A 24,660-nucleotide genomic window follows, 5' to 3' on the forward strand; every position below is an offset into this window, starting at 1 on the left:
CCTGCGCAGCTGCTTTTGTTTGTAAGGGGAAGCAAACCCTTGACAGTCGCCTTCTAATCCTGTCTGCAAGAGCTATTGTATTGCTAGGATTCGATAGGATCGTCCCACCCCACTGGGAAGCGACCTCAATCCATCTGCATTACTCTTTTTTTTTTTTTTTTTTTTTCGGAGCTGGGGACCGAACCCAGGGCCTTGCGCTTCCTAGGTAAGCGCTCTACCACTGAGCTAAATCCCCAACCCCCATCTGCATTACTCTTATCCAGCCTCTGCTCATAAGAGAGTATCTCTGCCAGAGGGTTGGAAACGAGGCTACAAGCTGAAACGGCGAGTTGCAATTCAAGTATCCAGGCAGGAAACACTTGTTTTAGTGTTTGTTTTCAGTTACTGTGTACTTAAAGGAACAATGGGAATACCACCAGTATGTGAAATCCGATGACCTTCCTCCCAAATTATTTCTCCCTAAAACTTCAATAATTTTCACCAGATATCTATTTGGGTTTAGGGGGTGTCTCCGAGGGGTTTTCAGCTTCCGTGTCCCAGAACAAGGACTTGGACACGTGGATAGTAGTAAACAAGACAAGAAAGCGGAGAAAAGACACACCCAAGAGAAGCAGGCCAGAACATTGATGATGGGGTTGATAAGCTACATTTTCAGCTTGACTTGATGGAGAATTTCTAGTGCTGAGGATCAAATCCAGAGACTTGTACCTGATAGGCATATAGGCTTAGTTAATCACATCTTCAGCCCTTGAGACAAGATCTCCTATAACCCAGGTTGGCTTCGAACTGATGACCTCCTGAGTGCTAGACTACAAGTATGTACCATCATACTTGTACATTGCCCAGAACAATTTTTTGTTGTTGTTGTTTTTGTTTTTTTTTCTTTTCTTTTTTTTTTCGGAGCTGGGGACCGAACCCAGGGCGTTGCGCTCGCTAGGCAAGCGCTCTACCGCTGAGCTAAATCCCCAACCCCCAGAACAATGTTTTTTAAATGTAGTATATGTAACCTTCAAATGATTAACATATCTACTGTTAATTCTGGGCACTAGGGAATGTTAGGGAAAGTAAAACGGTGAGGATAGTATGGGCATGACATAGTAAGTGGAACACTGGGAATGTAGAAAATGGTTGAGACCTCAACAGTAAGATAATCTTGCATAGAGACTTGAACAAGTGAGATGCTCAGCTATATGGGAGAAGGGGAGTAGAGTCTAGACAGTAAGATATAACTGAATATAAAGTCTGTTACACTTGTCTCTGGCAGTTTTGAGAATTTATAAGAAGGCACGGATGGCTTGAGCAGAATGGATTAGGGAAGATTTATAAGTAAGGACCCAGAAAATATGAAGAAGTTGAGTCACAAGGGCCATTTACAGGACTCTGGCTTTTATTCAGTCTAGGATGATGAGTGATGAATTCATATATGACTGAAAAGTTTAGCAACTGTAATCTCATTTTTCTGAAGGTATAAATCCTCTAGAGCTCCACATCTGCTGGAACTTGGTCCAAGAATAGAATCCTATGAGAATTCTGAATGCTTGTGAGAAAACTCTAAGAAAATAAGACAAGAATCTTGTGACCTTAAAGAGGAATTTTAGTCCAGCAAGATGGCTGCTCTGGCAAGGGATCACATCCAAAGATCTTCTAAGTCTACAGGAACCGGGCAGAATACAGACAAACTCTGGATTACAGTATGGTCTGGCTAGAATATAGACATACTCTAATTCCTAACAATGAAGGAGAGACTAGTTTGTAGAAGGAAACAGGCTTGTTTGAAAGTGATGTCTAATTAAGGGACAATGTGATGAATCAGAGAAAGATTTGACAGAATGAGTCAGAGATAGGATACACCCAACTCCCATGAGAACAGCACAGGAAAGAGAGGCTACAAGAGAGAGACAGAGACAGAAGGACACAGAGATAGAGAGACTGAAACAGGGCAACAGAGGCAGAAAGATATGTGTGGCAGTTTTACCAGGACAGTGACAGAAACAGACTAGACACAGGTGAAGACAGAATGAGCCAGAGAATGAGGAACTAGAAGATTAGAACATGTTAACAAAGTTAAGTATGAGGCCAGGCACAGCAATTCAGTCAGAAGCCAAGAGAAGATTGAATCAATCAGCTTGGAAAATTAGATTGTACACAGAGGCTAGAAGCTTGCAGGCCTAGGGATGATTAGAACAGACAAACACTCTAGGCTCAGCCCAAGCCCTGTTTTTGCACAGCTTGGCTATAGCTCTCATCTCTTCATCTGAGGAAATGAGTGACATTTACATGAGTTTCCTCAAAACCACTGAATTGGAATGTGCTTGTGTGTTCCTCCTAGGTGTACTGCATAGAGTAAATTTACTTCTGATTATTCACACAACTGGCTGTTGTTTATAAGCCTTTTCTTTCTTTCTTTTTTTTTTTTTTTCTTTTTTTTTCGGAGCTGGGGACTGAACCCAGGGCCTTGTGTTTGCTAGGCAAGCGCTCTACCTCTGAACTAAATCCCCAACCCCTATAAGCCTTTTCTTGTGTGGGGCTTTGCTGCTGTAAAATTATAAAAAAGGCTGTCTTTTAACCCTCACTAGGTCTGGCACTGAAATACCCCTAGGTATCTTCATCTCGCTTCATAACAACCTATAAATGTGCAGAGAGGAATCATAACATCTGTCTCCATGTTCTCTTGGCTGCTCTTCCTTCTCATCTCCCAATTTGCTCCCGTCTCCTCCCCCCTCTCTAAAACTTTCCTCCCACCCATCCTTCCTTCTCGTCCAATGACAGGTCTCGTTCTATCCTATACCTGCCTTCACCTGTATAATGACATCATCCTACAGGGCTTGCCCATCATATTCACCTTGCCCTTGAGATTGTACACTTTGCTCATGTGCTTCCTCTTAATCTTCACAGAATAATGTCTGAAGATCTGAATAAACTTGTCTAGTGCATGAAATTTTAGTCTGCCTCATTGTTCGGCTGCATTCTCCAGGCCCTACCACTTCTAGAGTAGTAAACACACATCCTTAAATTCACAATGTGCTACAATATCAATGGAATGAATGAAAAATGCAAATGTAAGCTTTGCACCATTTACTAATATCTACATAAGTGGTTCTCAACCTTCCCAATGCTGCAACCTTTTACTACAGTTCATGTTGTGGTGACTTGAACCATAAAATTATTTCATTACTACTCATTTCCCTCATGAAAAATAGATGGGTATTTTTGTATTTCCTATGTTTCTACTCCCTTCCCTTCCAAGTTCTAAATACAGTGTCTTCATAATGAATGAGAACATCAATGCACAATTTGGTGTGGTCTGAGTGAGATGTTCTCTCTGAAGTGTTGTTTGAATGCTGGATTCCTAGCTGGCCGTGCTGATTGAAGAGGAGGTTACAGAACCCTCTAGAGGTTAGGCCTAGGCTGCAGGACTAGGAGCAGGACTTGAAAGGTTAGAGCCCAGCCTCCATACCAGTCTAGGGTTGTCTTCTGATCTACCAAGATGAAGGATGTGATAGCTGCTAGACTTTCCCTGCCATGATGACCTGTACCCTCTGAAATTGGACCCAAAATGACCACTAAGTTACCTCAAAGGCATTTTGTTATAGTGGCAAGAAAGGCCACTAATAGACTACATAGACCTTGCTCGTTGCTACTAAGCCACGTACTGTACTAAACACATCCCTCAGAACAGGCCTTGAGACCATTAGTATTCTGAATGATCAGTATTACTCATGCTTGTTTCTAAGAATCAAAACAGCAAATGGTCCACGGTGAGCACATAGACTGTTCCCTAATGCTGTATGAATGTCTCTGTGGTGACCTGAGAGACAAAGGGTAACTAAGGTGCTTAGCACAGGTAAAGAATGGTCTCAAGAGAAAAGAAATGCCAACCAAGAGCAGTGGTGCATGCCCGCAAGCCTAGCACCCAAGAGTGGAAAGCTAGAGAACCCAAATGCTCCAGGTCAGCTAAGGCTAAATAGAGAATGTCTAAAAGAACAAAAAACGAGTTATTAATGTGTTTTGTCTCTTGAGGTTAAGAACAAGTGAACAAGTATTTAAAACCAGATTTCAAAGAATGCGAAATCCTTTCTTGGGAAAGACTGAGTTCAGTCTCAAGCAATGAGGAGAAAACTGTGGAAGGCTTATGGACCTGGGATCAGGTGACAATGCACTCTGACAGGAATCTGTGAGGGCTCCCCTGGCCTGTGTCAGGCATCACTGCACCCGAGTAAAAACAACTCCACAGACAAAGCTTCTTCCAAGTTCCAGCTCCAAGGTCCTGGTACAATGGATCTGAATGTGGCCTGAAAATGCGTGCCTCCCACCAGACTTTGAACAGCAAGGCTATAAATTAACGATAAAGCAGAACGGTTAATAGAAAATCATTCTCTTTATTTAATAATCTCTGATATTTAAAATACAACTCATTAATATCAACAGGACCCTCAGTGTTCAACAGTGCTTTGGAAGCCCAGCTTTCAAAGGAGCAGACAGACGGAAGACCTGTGGAGTGGCAGCCATCAACTTGAGGCACAGGAGGAAGGGCTGCAGAGTTGTGTCCTGAGGAACTGCTCCGCTACAGTGCATCATATTGACCAGAAGACAATGCCTTTAATCTCATGGCTTTTGCACTTGAGTTCAATATATTTTATCTATACAGAACAGTCATTTTTTAAAAAGTTATTCCTATTAGTCCAGTGTTATAGAAATTAGATAATCACATTTCAAATGTCTATCTTCCTCAAAAAAAAGAAAAAAAAACATTAAAAAATTCCAGGAAACATACTACCTTTAAACTACTTAAGAGACAAGTGAGTCCTACCTAGGTAACTGCATTTTCCACACACTTCTCACTAGTGCCTCACCTAGGACTGCACTTACAATGTGTACTGGTATTATTAAACCTCCATAACAGGGACTATATTTTTTGTGCTAATTCTTAAAATGACAGACCCATTTTAGGTGCTTGCACACACACACATGTGCGCACACACACACACACACACACACCTCAAATTTTAAAAAAAAAGTCAATATCCTTTTCATTCCTGAAAGACTACAACAAAACATTTTATTATGCATAAAACTTTGAAAAATACAAAACCAATTCTTGTCTTTAATTATAAACGAATTAGGAATAAAGGGAGAGTTTCTAAATATGAAAACCAAAAAACTCTGTACTGATTAGCTGATGCCACCTGGTTTTTCTTAAGGTCACCTATTACAGCTCTACACTTGTTAGGACTAAACTACAACAAACAACTCCCTTGGAAAATACTCCCTGTAAGGCCTCTCTGAACGTGGATTCACTGTGAGCCCCTGTTCTTCTTTTGCAGTGTTAGGGACTGAGCACAAGGCCTGGGCCTCTAGGTGGCTGCTCTACCACTGAGCACATGGCACTGCCTGACAATAACCTGTCTCTGGAGGTTTCGGTATTAACTGAAGCCTCTTCCTGACTAAAACATCAGACTCCCCAGCTTCAGACTCTCGGATAGCACATCTGGGTTCTGCACTGCCCAATCTGGACTCAGGCATGGCACAGGGGCCAGTTCTAAGAACTTAGTAATTCTTGGCACTGGCATGATTTAAATAGTACCAAACATTCAGGTATTCAAAATCTGTGGCTTAGACTCTGACATGAATAAAACTTATTTTACTCAACCTGATATTAAATAAAGCAATGCAGACTACTCCTTTTGAGAATTCATCCTCATTAACTTTGGCTTCATCAAGAAAAATCAAGTTTTCAGGAAAAAAAAAAAAGCACCGCCTCAGATAGTCTGTGAAGTGTAAATTATTTGGCCAACATTTAAAACTTCACCGTGGAGTTCACCTGCACTGACTGTATCAAACCATCTAATCAATGAAATGTCCCAAAGGTTTTTGTTGTGTTGTGTTGTGTTGTGTTTTGTTTTGTTTTAAAGACAGAGTCCTACTATGCAGCTGCAGCAAGTTTGGAACTTACTCTGTAGACTAGACTGGCTTTGAACTCAAAAAGCAATCTGCCTGCCTCTGACTCCCAGGCACGGGGATTGAAGGCATGTAGCACCATGCCTGGTCTCCAGAGGGTTCCTACTCTTGGTTCTAACACTAGCATTCTGGCTGTACATATTTTATTTGGTAGTATAAGTTACACATTAGAAAAATGGTATCAGTAGTTTAAATATTAAACATTAAAGTATTCCAATTGGTAAAAACAGAATGGAAATGTCAGTTAAGTCCATAACAGGACCATGACAGCGGAGTCCCTGGCCCATCTATCCTGCAGTACTGTAAACAGCAGCTCCTGTGTACGGACGTGAATGTCATACAACTCTTACACTTTGGATACTGTGGTTATAATAAGCATTGGCATCTTTTCATGCTGCCTACTCATTAATAATGAATCTAAATGTTTAGGTAAGCCTAGGTCAATAGAAGGGATGGCAGTTCAATGGTGATTTTGGATTTGCCTGGACAAATACCACAATTTATAACAAACTTAAAAAATGCACTCAAATATATTCAGTGTACACTCAGTTTCTCTTTAAAACATTTCTAATAAAAGATCAACATGCTGTATTTCATACATGATTTACGTAGGGTGTGTTACATGAACGTTTTATAAACTCTGAAGTTAAAACTGAAATGGCTGTCAGGCAGCACATCAATCTGAGTGTGCGGAAAGTGTAATGTGGTTTTTCAAAGGGTAAAGGAAAGGGTCAATGCTCGACATGTGACCAGCACACTTGGGGTAGCTGCATACTTCAGTGTAAAAATCCACTGTAAGCAAAGGCCTAACCCAACAGCCTACAGCTGCATAATTCTGAACCTTTGCAATTACTAAAAGAAAACTTCATAGATTTGAAAATAGGACTGTCTAATTTTTCATGAGGCAAATTTCAAAAAGAGAAACTGTAATTGGCACAAAATGGCTAAGAAAAAAAACAAACAAAAGAGAAACACATGTTTTGGATCTGGGGATCTAGCTCAGAGGTAGAGCGCTTACCTAGCACACACGAGGCTCTGGGTTCAATCCCTAGCACAGCCAAACAAAACAATCCATCCTATCCAAGAGAAAGCTATTTCATAATCATAAATAAAAATATTTGTATCATTTTCAGTTAGATAGCAATAAATCCTACATCAAAAACTTTCCCTGATAAAAACGTGTGCAGAACACACATCAGTAGAGCAATATACCATGCTTCACCTTACTAAGCTGTTGGCTAAAATTTCTTCTTGATTTTACCTATGTACAAGTTAACATTCAAAGGGGCTTCAAAAAGGGTAGGGAGGGGAAAACAGTATCAGGATCTATGACACCCAGGACAAACACACATAGTTAATTTCCACCCAAATCATACCAAAGCATTGACCCAGCAAGACCAGATGTGCATCTCACTTAATGTTTATCAAAACTAAGGACTTTCGTATTTACAAACAGATCCTTTAAGTATTGTGACTTCTGTAATTCTTAACAATTTTAACATGGTAGCAAGGGTCAACCACAGTATATTTAAATATATTTTCATTAGTAAATTACTTTCACATCCTAGACCATCATCCTAGCAGCCTATTTTCTACTAAAATAAAAAAAAATTTATTTTTAAAAATTAAAAAGTGAAGCAGGCACCTATTTTCCAGGACTTAATCATATACAGAACACTAAGCTCTTGACACAGAAGAAACACTGGAACGAACCCACCACCAGCACTGAAGGGCGGGTTCTCCTGTGGTACATTCATGGAGAACGTTAAGTAGAAGGAAATATATTTGTATCCTCTGTCTCTCCTTTCTCAACTGGAAAAGAAAGGAAATAAGTCAGCCAGGACACAGCTGAAATCCTTCGCAGGGCATCGAGAAAGCACGTGCTCACAAAAAACCTCAGCTCGTTTAGAAGAACAGGGCTGACTTTAGAGTAGAGGAATGCACCAGAGTTAAATAATGATCCCACTAAAAAAGGCTTTAAAACCAACAGATCACCATGTTAGACTTGCAGGAAAATAACCAAAACCAGAGAAAATAACACCAGGAAGCATCCATGTGCCTGACACATACACGAAAAGACAGACTGATCTTTCCATAGCAAGACATACAAACGATATTTCACAAAAGGTTGGTGTGAAATGAAGAAAAGCCCAAACAAGCCAAGCCAGCTCCAATGCAGAGAGAAGACGGAACTCTACAGGATCAAGTTCTGTGGCAAGAGCTAACGAGTTGGTCCAAAAGAGCCAAGGAAAATTCCATAATTTCAGTCAGATATTGCACATTTGAAAAACAAGGAGGGACATTTAGAAAACTACGTTGTTTCTTTCATTGCTGACTGCCTCTTTGGCTAGCATCTCGTGGTTCTTTAGTCCTAGGACGCTTCTGCCCTTTCTGCTTACAAACCATGCAGTGTCTGCTGCCTTCCGGTGAACACACTGCTGCCAAAGTGGACCTTACACTGTGATCACACAAACAATGTTACAAAGCATGGTGGCAAAATGATTTTTAAAGGGACTATTTTTTTCTTTCTGCTTTCAAACTGTCTTTAGCAGTTTCTAAAGACACAGTCACAGTTGCCCGAAGCACGTCCTCTTCACTCATAGCATTGCCTGCTGGGAGAGAAAACAAAGTTCTCAGACAGTTTCTGCAAGGTCCTCACTCATCACAAGACAGACTTCTGAACTAGAGGTGTAGCTGAGTTGGAGGATGCTTGCCTGGCACGCACAAGGCTCTGGGTTCAATCCTTAGCAGGCACAGCATCAGGAATGAAGGCACATCCTGTCAGCCTAGCGTGTAAGAGATGGAGGCAGGAGAATCAGAACTTAAGGTTGTCCTTGACTATATAACACTTGGAGCCAGCCCAAGCTACATGAAACCTGTCTAAAAGGAAGAGTTAAAAAAAAAGAAGAAAAAAAAAAAAGGCAAATTCTTACCAAATATATTTCTACTTGAATACTAGGTTTCCTTTTTTACAAAAGACTTTGCTAACTGTGTGTACATTTGTGGGCACTGTGTGCCGTAACATGTACAGAGGACAGACAGACAGACAGACAGACAGACAGGGGTAGTGCCCTCTCCATCATGTGGGTTCTGGTGCTTAGATTATGACTGCCAGGCTTGGCAACTGGAGCTAGCTTCTGAGTTAGCTACGGGAGATGGCGTTCACTCTCTTTCCCCTCTCTGTGGCGGGACTTCATAAGTCTTAAAGCTGAGCACACTGAGACCAACTCTGGGAGTTCACACGGGCATCAGTTGTGCCGAAAAGCACTGGCTCCTTGGTGTCCTCCATCCCCACCAGCTCTGACCATCTTTCTACCACCTTTCTCTCAAAGTTTCCTGAGGCCTGAAGGCAGGATTTGATGACTGTTTAGAACCAAGTATTCCAAGCTGTTGTTCATCTCTGAGGATGGCTGATGGTGACGCTCATCGGACTGCCAGGCCTGCATGGCCACCCCTTCCTTTAGCCTTCAAGGAGACTTTTTTTTTCTTTTTTTCAGAGCTGGGGACCGAACCCAGGGCCTTGCGCTCGCTAGACAAGCGCTCTTCTGCTGAGCTAAATCCCTAACCCCCAAGGAGATGTTTTTAAAAGTTCTTTCTCAATCCTAGTGAGTGTATGATTACTGCACATGTAATCCTGGGTTTAAGTTTCCTTCAGCATTGGAGACAGTTACTATTCACTCCTAAGTCACTTCCCATTTCACACTGCTGTTGGGACAGTTATTTCTCTGATTAGGGTTGTGCCTTCAGTTTTCAGAGGTCTTAAGTATTTCTTTGGGTTTACACAAATTTGAAGTTCATTCCACTTCTTCCATTTGTAGGTTTCTAGTGTCTGTCAGGGTGAGCTGATGAAAAGATCACCAGACCTTTCCACCACTTCCTCACCCCGTTGGGAGGCTCCTGGGAGTTAGAGGTTGAGCTGTCACAAGCCTCAGTGCTGTTCACTGTGTATGGTCAGTCTTCTGTGTTGATGGGAAACGATGTCACAAGCCTGTCTGCCATCTAGTCCACCGCGTTTTCTACGCTGAGTCCAGTCACTGAGGTTTACACTTCAGTTCTTCCTCTGCTCTAAAATGTGTATGTGAGATCCAGGCGGAGTGGATAACCAGAGCCTCAGCACTTGAGAGGTAGACGCGGGACAATAGTGAATGCACAGTCAGTCTGCGCTACAGAGTGAGACTCTGCCTCAAAACAGAACAAAACAGAACAAAAAACACCAAGAAAGAAACCAACCAAACAAAAAACAATGATTAATTAAAATTTCCATATGGTCCCTTCTTTCATGGTTCCTGACATACCAGTGGTTTTCAACTGAATCATGGGTACTTGGGTATTGTCAACTTGGGAATTTTCTTTGTTTTTGTGAACTTCCTCTGACAGAGGCTAGGGTATGTTAGAGCCACCTCTGGCTGGATTTACAGGATTCTGTGTAACATGATCTCTAGTGCAAGACACAGATCACAGCCACAACCTTGATCAGTTTTTTATTGTTTTGGGGCCGTTCCAAATGAGAGCTCTGCATCGATTCTATGAAGTCCTCTGACAAACAGGGCTTCTTCTCCACTCATCTTCAATACTAGGCCTGAGTTTAAGAGGTATTGCATGGAGGATGGGTGAGGAACATGGACTCCAGCTGTTATCTAGACCACAGTAACATAATGTTTTCCTTTACTAGGTGGTGAGATGTATTTCATTTCCACTTACTAATATTCATTACCTCTTACTCATCTCTGAAGGATCTCTGAAGAATGTGTCAGCTATGAAGTTAAAGTAATGTGTGTGACTTGAAAACCAACCAGGGCATGGTGGTGCATGCCTGTTACTACTACTGCTACAACCTACTACTACTGTCCAAACAGGAAGATCAGGAATTTGAAGCTAGTCTGGGCTACACAGTGAGTTCTAAGCTAGCCCTTGCTACATAATAAAACTGTCTCAAAAACAAAACTACATTAAATAAATAATACCCAAATATCTACCAAGTGCTCTAGTCTATGTGCTTTATAATTCAGAGGAACTTGGTATATTACAAATTTATTTAAGAGTTTTATAATACAATTAAAGAAGAAAGAAAAGGGGGCTAGAGAGATGGTTCAGTGGTGAAGCATGGGTTGCTCTTCCAGAGGTCCTGAATTCAATTCCCAACAACATTTATAATAGGGTCTGATGCGCTCATCTGGCATGTAGGCATACATGCAGACAGAGTACTAATACATAAAATACATAAATTAGAAAAAAAGAAAAAGCCGTGGTAGTGCACATCTTTAATCCCAGTGCTGGGAGGCAGAGGAAGGCAGACCTATTCTGACTCAGTGTGTGGTCTACAGAGTGAGTTGTAGGACAGCCAAAGCTATACAGAGCAACCTGTCTCAAAAACAAAACAAAACAAACAAACAAAAAACCAAAGGCCCAAAAAAACAACCCCAAAACAACAACCAGAAAAGAAAAAAACATATAAAGTAAAATGACAAGGGCCTTGGGTATCAGGTAAAGCAATAGGTGAATAGAAAGACAGAAAGCACACCTTGGTTGCTCCGGAGTCCTCCTGAACTTGTGGTGGGTCTTTCACATGGGTATGAAAGGTATCCAGGTCGGTCTGCTTCCTGTTGCTGATGCTGTTGCCTGAAACATTCAAAAGTGAACATATGATAAAATAACGCAAAAGAAGCCTGCCCTGAGAGTGGCTAGTCATGTAGGAAACAAGCTGCTCCATGAATCAGAATGGTCACTGGCCTGACTACCTCAGAAGGTGAGAACTGGCTGGATAATTACAAGTATAAAAATGTCAAAGCTCTTATTCTAAAACCTACATATCTGAATTTTTGGACAAGAGGTAGGTATTTGCACTTTCTGTACAAGGTTCACTAGTAGTGATCCTTGTACAAATCAATGTTGGTTTATATATCTTTATCACTGTTAGGAGCCTCTGAAAAACACCTTTGATAAGACAAACCATCTCACGTTAATGCGCTCTTTCCCTGGCTGGCTCCCTCACCATCACTCAAGACCTCGCCAAGCTTGTTCCTGGGGGCCCCTCTCCTGACCACCCAACTCCAAGCAGCCTCTGACCTTCTCACCATTTCATTTTAATTCTCAGCACAAACACTGTCTGGGCCGTAACCTGATGCTGCTTACCTGTGTCCCCAGTCCCCGAAACTGCACCTGTCACAGAGCAGCTTCATCACATACATGAAGAATTCAAGAAATAGAAACACCTACATTCAGTACCACTGGATGTTGAAGTGTGTGATCTGTGTGTTGATCTTACAAGGGGTTGCAGTAAAGAGACTCATGAGTCTCAGAAGACACTTTAAACTGTGAAACAGTCTTAAGACTGAAAGACTTAATGTAAAATGTAGTGGTTTGAATATGAATGCTCCCCCACCAACACCCCCCCAGGAAGTGTCACTAGGGTGGATTTTGAAGCTTCAAATGCCCATGCCAGGCCCAGTTAGTCTCTGTCTGTCTGTCTCTGTGTCTCTGTCTCTCTCTGTCTGTCCCTCCCCCCCCCTCTGGCTATGATTCAGAGTAGAACCCTCAGCTACTTCTCCAGTACCATGTCTACCTGCATCCTGCTATGCTCCCTGCATGACGATGGATGAAATCTGTGAAACTCTAATCCAGCCTCAATTAAATACTTTCCTTCATGAGTTGCCGAGATCTCGGTGTCTCTTCACAGCAATAGATCACTGGCTAAGATAACTGTTTCAAAACAGAAGTAGTGAAGCTTGCTTAGGTGACTTGTGCTTGTAGTCACCCAAAAGGCTAAGGGAAAAGGTCATCTGAGCCCAGGAATGCAATACCAGCCTTGGTAACAAAGCAATCCCTATCTCAAAAACACAAAAACAAAACAAACATGAAGGAATATATCCTTGTATTTAGAAAATGTGTGCTGAAATACTAAGCTATATTAAAAATGCAGTTATTTCCAGATGCCTCTGATGTGTTGACAATCTGGGTAGAGTATTGGGAGGCGCAAGGAGCCCTGCACACTAGGTCTGTTTTTCAGTAATAAACGACACACACACACACACACACACACACACACACACACACGCACGCACGCACGCACGCGCACACGCACAGCTAAAAAACAGAGAAATGACATAAAGTAAAAAGTCACTGATTTAAAAGCTGTGTGATTTTAAAAGGACCAAAACTTTAAAACTCGGTTATAGCTAGCATTTTTTCCCTATCGTTGTTCTTGATTTTGAGCAGGGTCTTTAGTCTAGGCTGGTAGCCCAGGATGACCTTGAACCCCAGGAGCAGCTGGCTTCCACCTCTCAAGGGCACTCTGCTTGTCCTCCTCAGACTTGAGTTTTAATGTGAGCAATAAAGACAACTCAGATGTAGGAACTCCATCTTCTCCCTGTTGGTCTGTGAGGCAAAACACTGACTTTTTGGTGTTGCACACCTTTACACATGGGTGATATGGAGGAAGGACTGAGCTCTGGGGATTTGATTTGTGAGTGCAACTTCAGAGAGATACCCTTTAATTTACTTTTAATTTTTCATTTAACTGAACAATTATTGTACATATTCATGGAGTGGTTAAACCTTAAATTATGCAAATGAGAAAATCAGCTGCCAACCATCACCAACCACCGTGAAGCCTGGAAGAGGCTGTTATGGAACGAGTCCCTCAGAGCCCTTCCACCATGTCTGACGGTGGCTGCAGAGCTAAGACCTGGTCTCTGACTACATTAAGGCCCACGTGAGCTTCTACAAAGGGCATGGCTGAGTCAATGAGGCAGAGCCGTTTCCTGGCAAACGAAAAGGCAAGGAGATTCAGTCCTGAATCCTGCCTTGTGGCTGTTTCAGTGGGACAGGAAGTCTTGACAACTATTATCATAGCTATCTATCATTTCTAGTTGGTTGTTTGTTTTTAAGATTTAATTAGGGACTAGAGAGATAGTTCAGTAGTTGAGGGCACAGGATGCTCTTCAGAAGACCTGAGTTCAATTCCCAGGGCAGCTCACAATCGTCTATAATCCTGGCCCCGGGGGGTCTAATATCCTCTCTGGCTCCTCCGGCACTACATGCATGTGGTACTGATACATACATGCAAGAAAAACACCCATACACATAAAATTGAAAAAAGTGTTTTACTAATTAAATGTGTATATAAAAGATTTAATGTTTTAGATTTTATGTGTGTATGAGTGTACACAAGCGCAGGTATGCATGTGTGCAAGTATACACACGCTCACACCCTCAGGAGTGAGAATGGAGTGTAGAATCCTCTAAAGTCTGGGTGATTATGAGCCATGTGGGGTTCTGGGAACTTACCATCGTCCTCTCCCAGTCTATCTGATCCCCACCATCCTAACCAGACAGTAGTTGCAGTCCTTTTCACAAATTGGTCTGTATTTCAGAAGCCTGGCTCAGAACAAGCTCTAAGACTGTTAAGCCCCTAATTTCACTATTAATTAGTGTTTCACTTAAACACCCTTACCTATTTGTTTCTTAAACAGAACTGTCTGATAAACTAAGTCACACTTAATACTTAAGCTATAGCATAAGTGTTAGCCAATCAAAGCATCCTAACACTTCTTGGCTACAAATGTCTGTTATCTGTTCTGCTGGGAAACACTGTTTCTTGTAACAGACAGAGCACAGCACTGGAAGCTACACTAAAGAGGACATAAGTGACACTGACATCATCTGTGAGACACGTACCAGCTGACAAACAGTCTCCGGCCCCATCACTGAGTTCTATGCTCCCAGCAGCAGGAGTTAACAATGCCGGAGTGGACTTTATTTACACATCACTGCTTAAAAAATGTCACATCAAAGAAATACTACTTAGCAACCCTTGCTCATAAACTATGAATTATAATAATAGGCTAATTTTTAGTAATATTTTTTACACAACAAAAGAAATCCTATGATGTGTCCTATTTCATACCTCCAGTAAGCAAGAGGCTTTAAGAGGCAGGTGGGAGATGAGGGAGAGCCGCTGAACTGTGAGTAACAAGCTGACAGCAGGGCCAGCTTGGAGGGAAGAAGGAAGTCAGTCTTAGAGCCAAAGACAGAACCTAGAGAAACGGGACTATTCCAGCTAAGGAAATGAAGGATTGGAGAAAAAGGCAAGTGCAGTATGCACTTTTAACCAATGAGCCATCCTCCAGCCCCTCCACACCTTCTTAAACTTCACTCACTAGCACTTTAGAGCTGGTTAATGTTAAATAAGCACCACAAAGTTAACCCTTAGTTCATCTCAGCTCTGTGACTAGGTACAACACTCTCTACCTAGAGACACTCATTTCGCACAAGATAAAAGACTAAAGCTGGAAACAATCGTTATATACACAAACAACTAAACCAGGAAAGGGGATAACATTTGAAATGTAAATAAATAAAATATTCAATTTAGAAAAATACACAATCAATTAGAAAAGAGGCATGCTCATACCCAAACTCTTTTTGTAAAGGTACAAGATTGGCCCCAATCTGTCAACTCAAAAGCACTAGCTTTGGCTTTAAATTGTGACTGGTGTAGCACACTATTCATCATGGGATGTTACTGAATCACCCTCACTGCTACTAAAAGTAAAACATTAGTGCAAGTCTCAAATTTTCATTTCAAAAAAGTTAACAAAATGTTTAAATAAAAGAAAGAAGTTGGTGACAAAGCTCAGCAGGTAAACACCTTCCTTCCTTGCTGCCAAGACTGATGACCTGGCCACTGTGACACAACCCACAGGGTGGGAGCAGGCGGACCAACTCCTGAGCGTCCTCTGACCACCTGTGTACCATATACAGTGCACTGAACACGCGCGCGCACACACACACGCGCGCACACACACGCATGTGCTGAAAGAAGAGACGGAATATGAATTTGTGTATGACAGAAGGGAATATACAGTCACTAACATCACTTATTGAAGGAAGGGATAGTGGGAACATACTTTTTAAAAACCTTAAATTTTCTAGAATACTCATTTTGCCTACTAAAATAGTTTTAAGTTCTTTTTAAAACCAAATATTTATGTTAAAAGTATTATTATTGTTATTGTTGTTGTTGTTGTTGTTGTTATTATTATTATTATTATTATTATTATTATTATTATTATTATTATTATTATTATATTGTGACAACAGCACAGAAACAACCCCACAGATCATAAGCAAGCAAATGCCGTCAAATATTTTGGAGGCACATATAAAGACAGTAACGACATGCTGGCTGTGACCTGGAACAAGTCCGACGCTGTAAGAGAGTGGAAAGGACGGGGAGTCAGAGGTGTAACCTGGGCTGTGTGCTGGTGCTTATCAACAGTGAGTAACTATGAGCGTGCTATGCACAAATCAGCCACGATAAAGACCAGAGATACCTCACATTAGAGTACATCAGCGACCAGAACATCCCTTCATGTGCTTCTGAGTTGTGACTTAAAAAACAGAAAACAGGGGGCTGGGGATTTAGCTCAGTGGTAGAGCGCTTACCTAGGAAGCGCAAGGCCCTGGGTTCGGTCCCCAGCTCCGGGGAAAAAAAAAAAAAAAAAAGAACCAAAAAACAGAAAACAGGAAAAGGTAAACATTATCTATCTTCAAGACACTAGCAGATGCAACATGGTCCAGACTTTGATAATCCTCCACCTCTGACTAGAAGACCCAGCTGCTCAAGCTCGGAGCGGCTGCCGTGCTGCCCTGCTTGGGCGAGGCGCTCATGCATGTGTGTGAGCTCACCCCTCTGAGCTGCATCACAGTCTCTTAGAGATTTTGAAATGTGAAAATAGTCTTCTTCTGGTTTGGGCTTCGATTCTGGTGACATGGCTAAATGCACCAACAAGATCGGGATGGTTGGGAAATACAGGACCTGCTATGGTGCCTCCCTCCAGAAAATGGTGCAGAAAATTGAAATCAGCCAGCACGCCAAGCACACTTGCTCCTTCTGTGGCAAGACCAAGATGAAGAGATGAGCCGTTGGCATCTGGCACTGTGGTTCCGGCACAAAAACAGTGTCCGGCGGGGCCTGGACCCACAATACTACTTCCTCACAGTGAAGTCTGCCATCAGAAGACTGAAGGAACTGAAAGACCAGCGGAAGCCCTACCGTCTGAGACTCGCCTGGCCTGCGATAAACAGGCTAGCTTACAGAAAAAAGCAATGTGAAAATAAAAGCATCACTGAATTGAAAGGTGTGGTACATAACTGGGCAGAGTCCATCCCTGGCCTCACCTTTCTGACCTGACGTCAGAGGGTTCAATTATTTACTATTGATTACGTAACTTTTAAGGTAGAGTTTGGTCTAAAATAAAAAGCTAGGTATGACAACATATACCTGTAGTCCTAGCACAAGGGAAACTGAGGCAGGAGGACGGCCAAAGTGCAGTGAATGATGACTCCTATAAAGGAGGACGCTCCAGAAGTGCGAGTACTTCTCTTCCCCGAGCAATAGACAGCGTACAACATACAGCTCTGGAGGTTCTGCTCAGACTTATGGTTTCTACACCACTGATGGTGACGGGCTTGGGCCTCCAGAGTGACAAGAGCAGGATTAGGGAGCAGGTGCCTCTGCACTTAGGAACAGGCCCCACCTTCCTCAGATGTGTTTTCCCTGTCTACTGATGGAGGAACAGCGGGACTCATAAGTGAGCAACGCTGCATCCAAAGATCAATGGGCACAGTTCTTCTTGTCCTAAGTCCGCTTCCCTTTGCATAAGCAAAATTCACAAGGTTTCCTCCACTCTAGTCCATGTAGACTCATCCAAGATCTGGCAATGGTTTTCCTCTAAACACTTACGTATTTCACACCTTATTCTCTGAAAAACTTTAAAAAATATATTCTTATATTCATAGGTTCAGGCGGGAAGCAGTAATTTATAAACAGACAAAATAAGCAAGTATTAAATATGTGACTTTAATCTGTACCAACTACTTTACTTTTCAAAGTAGGCTTCTCTCCTCTTCCGCAGCTCTTCTGAAGAAAGATCTGTGCTTGATGTCTGCGGACTATCTTCACACATACCTCTGGAACTACCTAGAAAGATCATTTTACATACCTGTAAAAGCAGCAGTATGTTTGTTCTTACCAGAGCAAGCTTCTAGAAAGTTTCCTTCCTAAAAACATCCCAGTACTGTTCTGTAACTAAAAGAAGCCTATGGAAGTCTTAGAAAATCTAATTAAGGACCTAAAATCCAATGTGTTACTGCAACCACGGCTGATGCTATCCGTGCTGCATCAGATGTGAGATACGAGCTCACCGCTCACTTTATAGAAGAAGTAGCAAGACCACACTGCTGTGCTCCTTAACTTCCAAAACTGCATCTCCACCTTCAGCGTCACTGGATTCCTAACAGCCTTGCTGGATGACAATGACACGCCCTTCTGTTCTTAACAAACGGAATGTTTCTGGACTCTGAATAGTAATTGTACCAAGCACAGATTCTATGTAAATTGTGAAAATGGTAAGAAGGTTTTCTGTACATTACTTCAATAACCCAGCAAGCCCCCTCCTAAGGAAGCATGGGGTTTCACATCACAAGGAGTATGCAGGGGTAAGCCTGGAGGAGAGGACTCTAGGATAATGACAACTGCTATTAACAAATCCTCAGTACACTGAGACATTTAAACAATTCAGATGGTGAGAATTCTCATCAGAAGTAGAAGCAGCTTCATATGAATTAGATTAAAACAAAATCACAAAAATAAAGTACTTCGTGCTTTCAGAAAACTGCTCTGCGTCTCGACACTTTTCTCTGCCCATACTCCTAAGGGACTTTGTCTTCACTCCCTCCACTGATGATGGACGTTCGTCAATGAAAAGAACGAGGCTCCAGAAGCAGGCTTAAGTCTTCACCGTGCAGTCTGTGAGGCTAACAGCCAGGAAGTGCTTTGCGCATCTGTTAAAGCAGCCGGCTTGGGCAAGGCGCATCTGGCCACTAGAAGAGTGATCCAACTAGTTGTTTTATTGGTTCAGTACTGTACTGAACAGCATACCACAACTAAAATGACTGATGTGTTAAACACAACATAGTCTTAGTATAATACAAGTTATAAAAATGATTTAAGATCAATAAAATCTAAAAGAAATGCTCAGAGCTTTCAGCTTTCTATCAAAGCCCACTAACTTTCAGAAAAGCCAAGGACATGACCCACTCCTCCAAGAATGACTAAAGTACACATCAAAGCGTCCAAACCTTGCATACTGAGCTGAATGGCCCTGCGGAGATCGGCTTCTTCGTCCTCCATGTCGATTTCCTGGCGACTCATGGCCAGAGCCCTCTGTAAATCGTCCTCATCATCATCAAACATTCCCGGCCCGTCAGCCGCCTCTAAGACTCGCTCCAGATCTGCTTTGAGGGCGCTAAACAACAAATGAACTCATAATAATCACAGCCTAGTTTCTAGGAAACCCTGTCTCAAAAAACAAAACACTGTGTGTGGATAGTCTGTTTGCATGTATGTCGTATACAATGTGTGTGCAGTGCCTAAGGAGGCCAGGAGAGGGTGTGGGATCCCGAGACTCAAGGTTGTGAGTGAGCAGGTGGGTGCTGAGAACCAAACGCAGGCCCTCTAAAACAGTAGCCAGTGCTCCTAACCACTGGGCCATCTCTGCAGCCCCCACATTCTTCAACTTTAGATAAAGTTAGAAGGCACTTAAAAATGAAAGATTTTAAGTCAAAAACATGCTCTAGCAGATAAGGTCTAGTAACAACTGAGTTATGATAAAAACCTAATGTATTTTAGGAATTCAAAGTGCCAATTCCATAAATGTCACTAAAGCACAGCCTCCCTAGGCATAGCAGCATATACTTGTTGAGTACCAACTACTTTTGAGGCAGAGACAGAAGGATGTCAAGTTTGATAACTGGGGAACTTAATGAGACCTGTCTTTCAACAGAAGGGAACTGGGGGAGGGACTAAGGAGCTGTTCAATGATAGAGTATATGCATAAAATACAGGATTAGAGCCAAAATACCACAAATAATGACACTAAATCATGTTGGTTGGAGAAGGCATGTTCTGGAGATGAAGCACAGTAGGTAGAATATTTGTGTAGCATACACAAACCCCAGGGTTCAGTTTCCATCACCATAAATAAAACAGCATGGGGTGCAAACATATGTAATCCCAGCCAGCCTGAGCTACTTGAGATCTTACTTCAAAAATAAACAGAGGCTTCTCATAACGGATGTGAGCATGTCAACTGCATTCTAAGCACATCAGACCTATAGACTAGTGCTACTCAGAGAAGGGCTTTTTTTGCAGCCATTGTTCTTGGTTTCCCACCAGAACCAAATAGTGAGATCTAATTGGTGGAGACTCTGGTCATGTAACACTTTAGTTATATAACAGAGAAACCAAGTTGGAACTGAGCTGGCAGCTTCCACCTTGCTGACAAGCTTTCATAGTGCTGCAAGATTCTGTAACGGCTGCTGGAGGAGAGCAATCAACAGCCTTAACCATCATCAGCTTTAACCAGCCCCTGTGTGCTATGCTGTAATATTTTCTTGCTAGACAACAGTGACATGACTATTATGGGACAACCAACCACCTTTTCTTTTCTTCTCTTTACTTTTTATTTATTTGAGACGTGTCTTTCTATTATCTAGCTCTGGCTATTCTGGAACTCAGTATATAGACCTGGTTGGTTTCAAATTCATAGAGATCTACCTGCTTTTGCCTTCCAAGTACTGGGATTAAAAGTGTGTGCCACCAGGCCTGCCCCAACCATTTTTTTTTTAATTGGATTTGAGAGCCACTCCACATCAGGTAGTTCATGCCTGGTACCATACATCTGGTCACAAGCCCATGGCTGTGCTGGTCCCAGGTCCACAGTAGGAAAACTATTACTACTGTTCACTAAACGGGCATGTCAACCACCCTTCTAAATATATGTAGACCAAGAGGTTAGTGCTTGGTCAGAAAAGCTGCCCTCTCCCCTGGCAAATAGCAGAACTGTTCAAAGTGTTTGAGAAAAAGTGACTGTTAAATGCCCAGACTTAAGTGGGACATCTCTCTCATCCCTCTAAGGCCCGAGGAACTTCACAGAAGAGGGGGAAGAAAGGACATAAGAGCAAGAGATTAGAAAAGATGCTGTGACACGTTATCTTCTGACCACAATATGGCTGTTGCGCTCATAAATTCACAGCAGCTAAGGTTACCAGCACAAAACCTGCACAAGATCAATCCATCAACATCCCAGGATGGATAAGGATGCTAAGAAAAGGGAGAAATTTTTCTTCAGTGGTACAACCACTGGTAAGTTGTCCATGTAAGCAAACCTAATTGAACTCAGTGAGTCAGGAAGAACAACAAAAGGAGGAAGAAATAGAGGATGAAGAAAAGGGGAAGAAGAAAAAGAGAAGGAAGAGAAGGAAGAAGAGGATGATGAAGAGAAAGAGGAGGAAGTAGTAGCAGCAGCAGCAGTAGTAATTTAGTAGTAGTAATGTAGTAGTGTAGTAATACTATAGTAGTAGCAGCAGCAGTAATGTAGTAGTAGCAGTAGTAGCAGTAGTAGTAGTAATGTAGTAGTGTAGTAGTAATAGTGTAGTAGTAGCAGCAGCAGCAGCAGTAGTAGTAATTTAGTAGTAGTAATGTAGTAGTAGCAGTAGTAGTAGTAATGTAGTAGTAGTGTAGTAGTAATAGTGTAGTAGTAGCAGCAGCAGTAATGTAGTAGTAGCAGTAGTGTAGTAGTAGAGTAGTAGTAGTAGTAGTAGTAGTAGTAGTAGTAGTAGTAATGAACATAGGAAGGGGGGTCCTGCTGGGAAGATAAACAAATTCAGAAGGAACAGACAGGGGATAAAAGAGAGTAATGAAGGATGACATAATAAAAATATTTATACAGATGTATAAAATTGTCAAATAAATATTTAAGTGTCCCCCATTCAAGTGTGTCCATATAATTAATAAAATGGTGAATATTCTAATAAACAAATAAAAGCAGGGGGTTGAGCATAACTGAACAGAACATTTGCCTAATATGAACAAGAGGCTGATCCCTAGCACTATAAAAGAGATACACAAAATAAAAACTATCCAAATCACTGATGGTAAAGCGATCACACATTAAATGTAAGCACAGAGGCTGGGGAGGTGGTTCAGGGGTTCATATACTTCCTGTTCTCCAAAGGGCCGAGTTCTGTTCCCAGCACCCACATCACACAGCTCACGATCACCTGCATGTACTCACACTGACACAGCAGTGGAAGCATGGACATTTAATTCTTCTAAGGGTATGCTGTATGTATCACATACTCCACACTAACGTGTCACTTTACCTCTGCTCTTTCAGATGTGCGAGTTCTTCTCCAATAAGTTTTGGTCGATGCATCTGTTGGACCTTGATCATCTGTAAAAGTTGGTCAGCTTCACAATCTGGCAGATCACCCTTAACAACAAATATAGAATAACCTAAAAAGAGGCAAAAACAGACTAAAACAACGAGTAAGGAACTCAAACTTGTCTGAAATGATAGCTGAGAGAAAGAGCACAGTAGGAAAAACAGAAAGGGCCTGATTTAGTGACCACTCTTGCTTGTATTAGGAAGGTAATCTACAGTAAGTCACACAGAATCTTGAGCCTCACTCTTCTCTCTAAGCCTCAGGGGTACAAGAAAGAATGGCAGTCCTGTCTACGAGGCACCGAGGAGAGCAGAGCCTGTGCAGTCCTCACTGAAGGGTGTGGGTGAGTGGTAAAGGAGGATCCAGAATCGACACCTGTGATTGAGCCTAGCTCTGCCACTTGCCAGCCACAGGGTCTGTCAACTATAACTATCTCACCCACCTCTGTCGGTTTCCTTTGTTGAACAGGGGTAAGTAAAGGGATCTTCCTCAAACGGCTGGTGTGAAGACACATTTGGTTAGTATGTCCGTGACCGATAACAGGGATAAAATAAATCACTGGAATACATGTTGGAAATGGCACCCTGCTCCCTGCCCCATTAACAGACAGAGGCCTTCTAAATGAAAACAGGAGGTGGGAAGCCAGTACCCCAAACCTAGTGAGTGTGCCCTGTGTTTTAGGGAAAAATACAGTGGCACAAAGCATTTTTAATAAATGCATACTACTAAGTTGAGTTTTCTCAACCACAGTTAAGTTTAATTTTTACGTTTTCTACCATTGATTTTTTTTCCCGAATTTCAATGAAACAAAGAATGAGAGGGCTGTTCACTAAAAAGAATATGTTTAACATTTTTTAAGGAAGCTTATTCAGAGTTCAGATGTCTTATTAAGATGTCATATTATGTTTTCTGCTAACAAAACTGTTTCTAAACCCTAGAATCAGCATGCCAGCTCACTACGGTACCTATTAAACATGCCCTAAAGAGAGGATGTTCTGCTTTATGCAAACAACATAGTAATTCTGGATTTTATTTAAGACTTAGGAAATTATTTTGAGTGTGCTAGGAAACCACTAATGGATAATGTAAGGTTATGACATAATATACATTTCACTTTTATAATAGCACTCTGGCTGTTTTATCAATATAACATATAGAATGATTCTTACTGAAATGAAATTTTGAGAGGAAGCACATAAAGACAAAACCAACCGAACAAATGACAATCAGGGAAGCTAAGTCTGCGGCTGGAGGGATGGTTCGCAGGCTAACAGCGCTCCTGCTCGTTCAGAGGATTCCCGTTTGATTCCTAGCACTTGCATGGCAGCTCACCACCATCTGTAACTCCAGGTCTCAGGGATCTGGTGATGCCCTTCTCTGGCCTCCGTGGGCACCAGGCACACACATAAATAAAACACTCATATACAGTAAATGTTAAAATAAACATTTTAAACGTCTTCTGTGGACCTCTTTGATTTGAAATCTTCCTGGGCTGCCACACAAAGGACTGTCTAGGCTAACGGTAAAAGTCTGGGAATTACAGATGGTAGACTGTGATTAAAACAATGAAAGGACACATAAGGAAGAAGCTGAAGTGAACCCTGGTCACCCCAAAGTTAGACACTGGGAAGAGAAGGTGAGACAGGCAGATGCCAACATGTAATGGCCCTGTGTCATCTTCAAAGACATAAGAGATCTAAGCACTGGTCCCTAATAGAGGTTAAGATCACCAAAGGACAAACTACACCAAATGCCACATCCTTCCCAAACCAGGTTGAGTGTCGTTAGGTATCTACATCTCAGGTCCACTCACTAGAGCATCCAGTGGTCAGAGAAAATATGCGCAAGAAAAAAACCAAGATGTGGTAAACAGGCAAATGACCCAATATCCCCCTGAATAAACACTAGGAAATACAACAAAGGGAAAAGATAGAGACAAGGAAACTTATGAGTAGACTTAGAGGAAAAAAACCAACACCAACTAACCCAATACAATTACTGAACCTGACTTCAACTCAACCTGAAGTGTGAAAGACACCGTCATAGGTAAGGTGTTAACCACTGGGTACCTGTGATGCCCCAGACAGCTCTGTGGCTAGACAGTGGGGACACAGAGCAGAGTCCTGCATCACACATGCACAGCCAGGACTTTCAATCCCCAGCACCACAAAGTACATCGCTTTTAGGGATAATTATAGTGCCACTGTGTGTGTTTCTAATAAAGAAATAAGTAGGATTCACTTTGAGAGCCTTTTATCATAAAAAATGTTTATAGAAGAAAAGGGTGCATGAACAGGAAGTGAACAAGGTATAAAGAAACAGGCCACGAGGGAAAAGGGTACACGAAGGCACATTACTTCCTCTCCTTTTATATTTGTTTTTAGTTTCTTTTGTTGTGGGGGGGGGGGGTTG

At 41.9% G+C, this 24,660-nt stretch overlaps 1 protein-coding gene, 1 long non-coding RNA gene and 1 pseudogene across 21 annotated transcripts in view; 2 read left to right on the forward strand and 1 right to left on the reverse strand.

Moving 5' to 3' along the window:
• Positions 1 to 159: 159 nt before the first annotated feature.
• LOC120103604 (uncharacterized) lies at positions 160 to 4,628 on the forward strand. The gene is made up of 2 exons (XR_010052328.1): positions 160 to 1,691; positions 4,429 to 4,628. It is a non-coding gene; the product is annotated as an uncharacterized LOC120103604 (long non-coding RNA).
• Positions 4,360 to 24,660, reverse strand: part of Atxn3 (ataxin 3) — a 35,813-nt gene continuing 15,512 nt past the window's right edge. For 9 of the 20 annotated variants that reach the window (XM_063262400.1, XM_006240488.5, XM_063262399.1 and 6 more), the window contains 5 exons: positions 22,186 to 22,318; positions 19,102 to 19,268; positions 17,845 to 17,941; positions 11,480 to 11,577; positions 4,360 to 8,570 (listed from right to left, as the gene is read on the reverse strand). In XM_063262400.1, coding sequence (XP_063118470.1) covers positions 8,473 to 8,570; positions 11,480 to 11,577; positions 17,845 to 17,941; positions 19,102 to 19,268; positions 22,186 to 22,318 — 593 coding nt within the window. In that variant the 3' untranslated portion in view covers positions 4,360 to 8,472. Of the gene's footprint in view, positions 8,745 to 11,479; positions 11,578 to 17,802; positions 17,942 to 19,101; positions 19,269 to 22,185; positions 22,319 to 24,660 lie in introns of those variants that run through there. The other 11 variants (XM_063262395.1, XM_006240493.5, XM_063262394.1 and 8 more) reach the window with 6 other exon arrangements.
• On the forward strand, positions 14,354 to 17,152 carry Rpl37a-ps6 (ribosomal protein L37A, pseudogene 6; annotated as a pseudogene).

The sequence above is a fragment of the Rattus norvegicus genome, chromosome 6 (assembly GCF_036323735.1).
Source record: "Rattus norvegicus strain BN/NHsdMcwi chromosome 6, GRCr8, whole genome shotgun sequence".
NCBI lineage: Eukaryota > Metazoa > Chordata > Mammalia > Rodentia > Muridae > Rattus > Rattus norvegicus.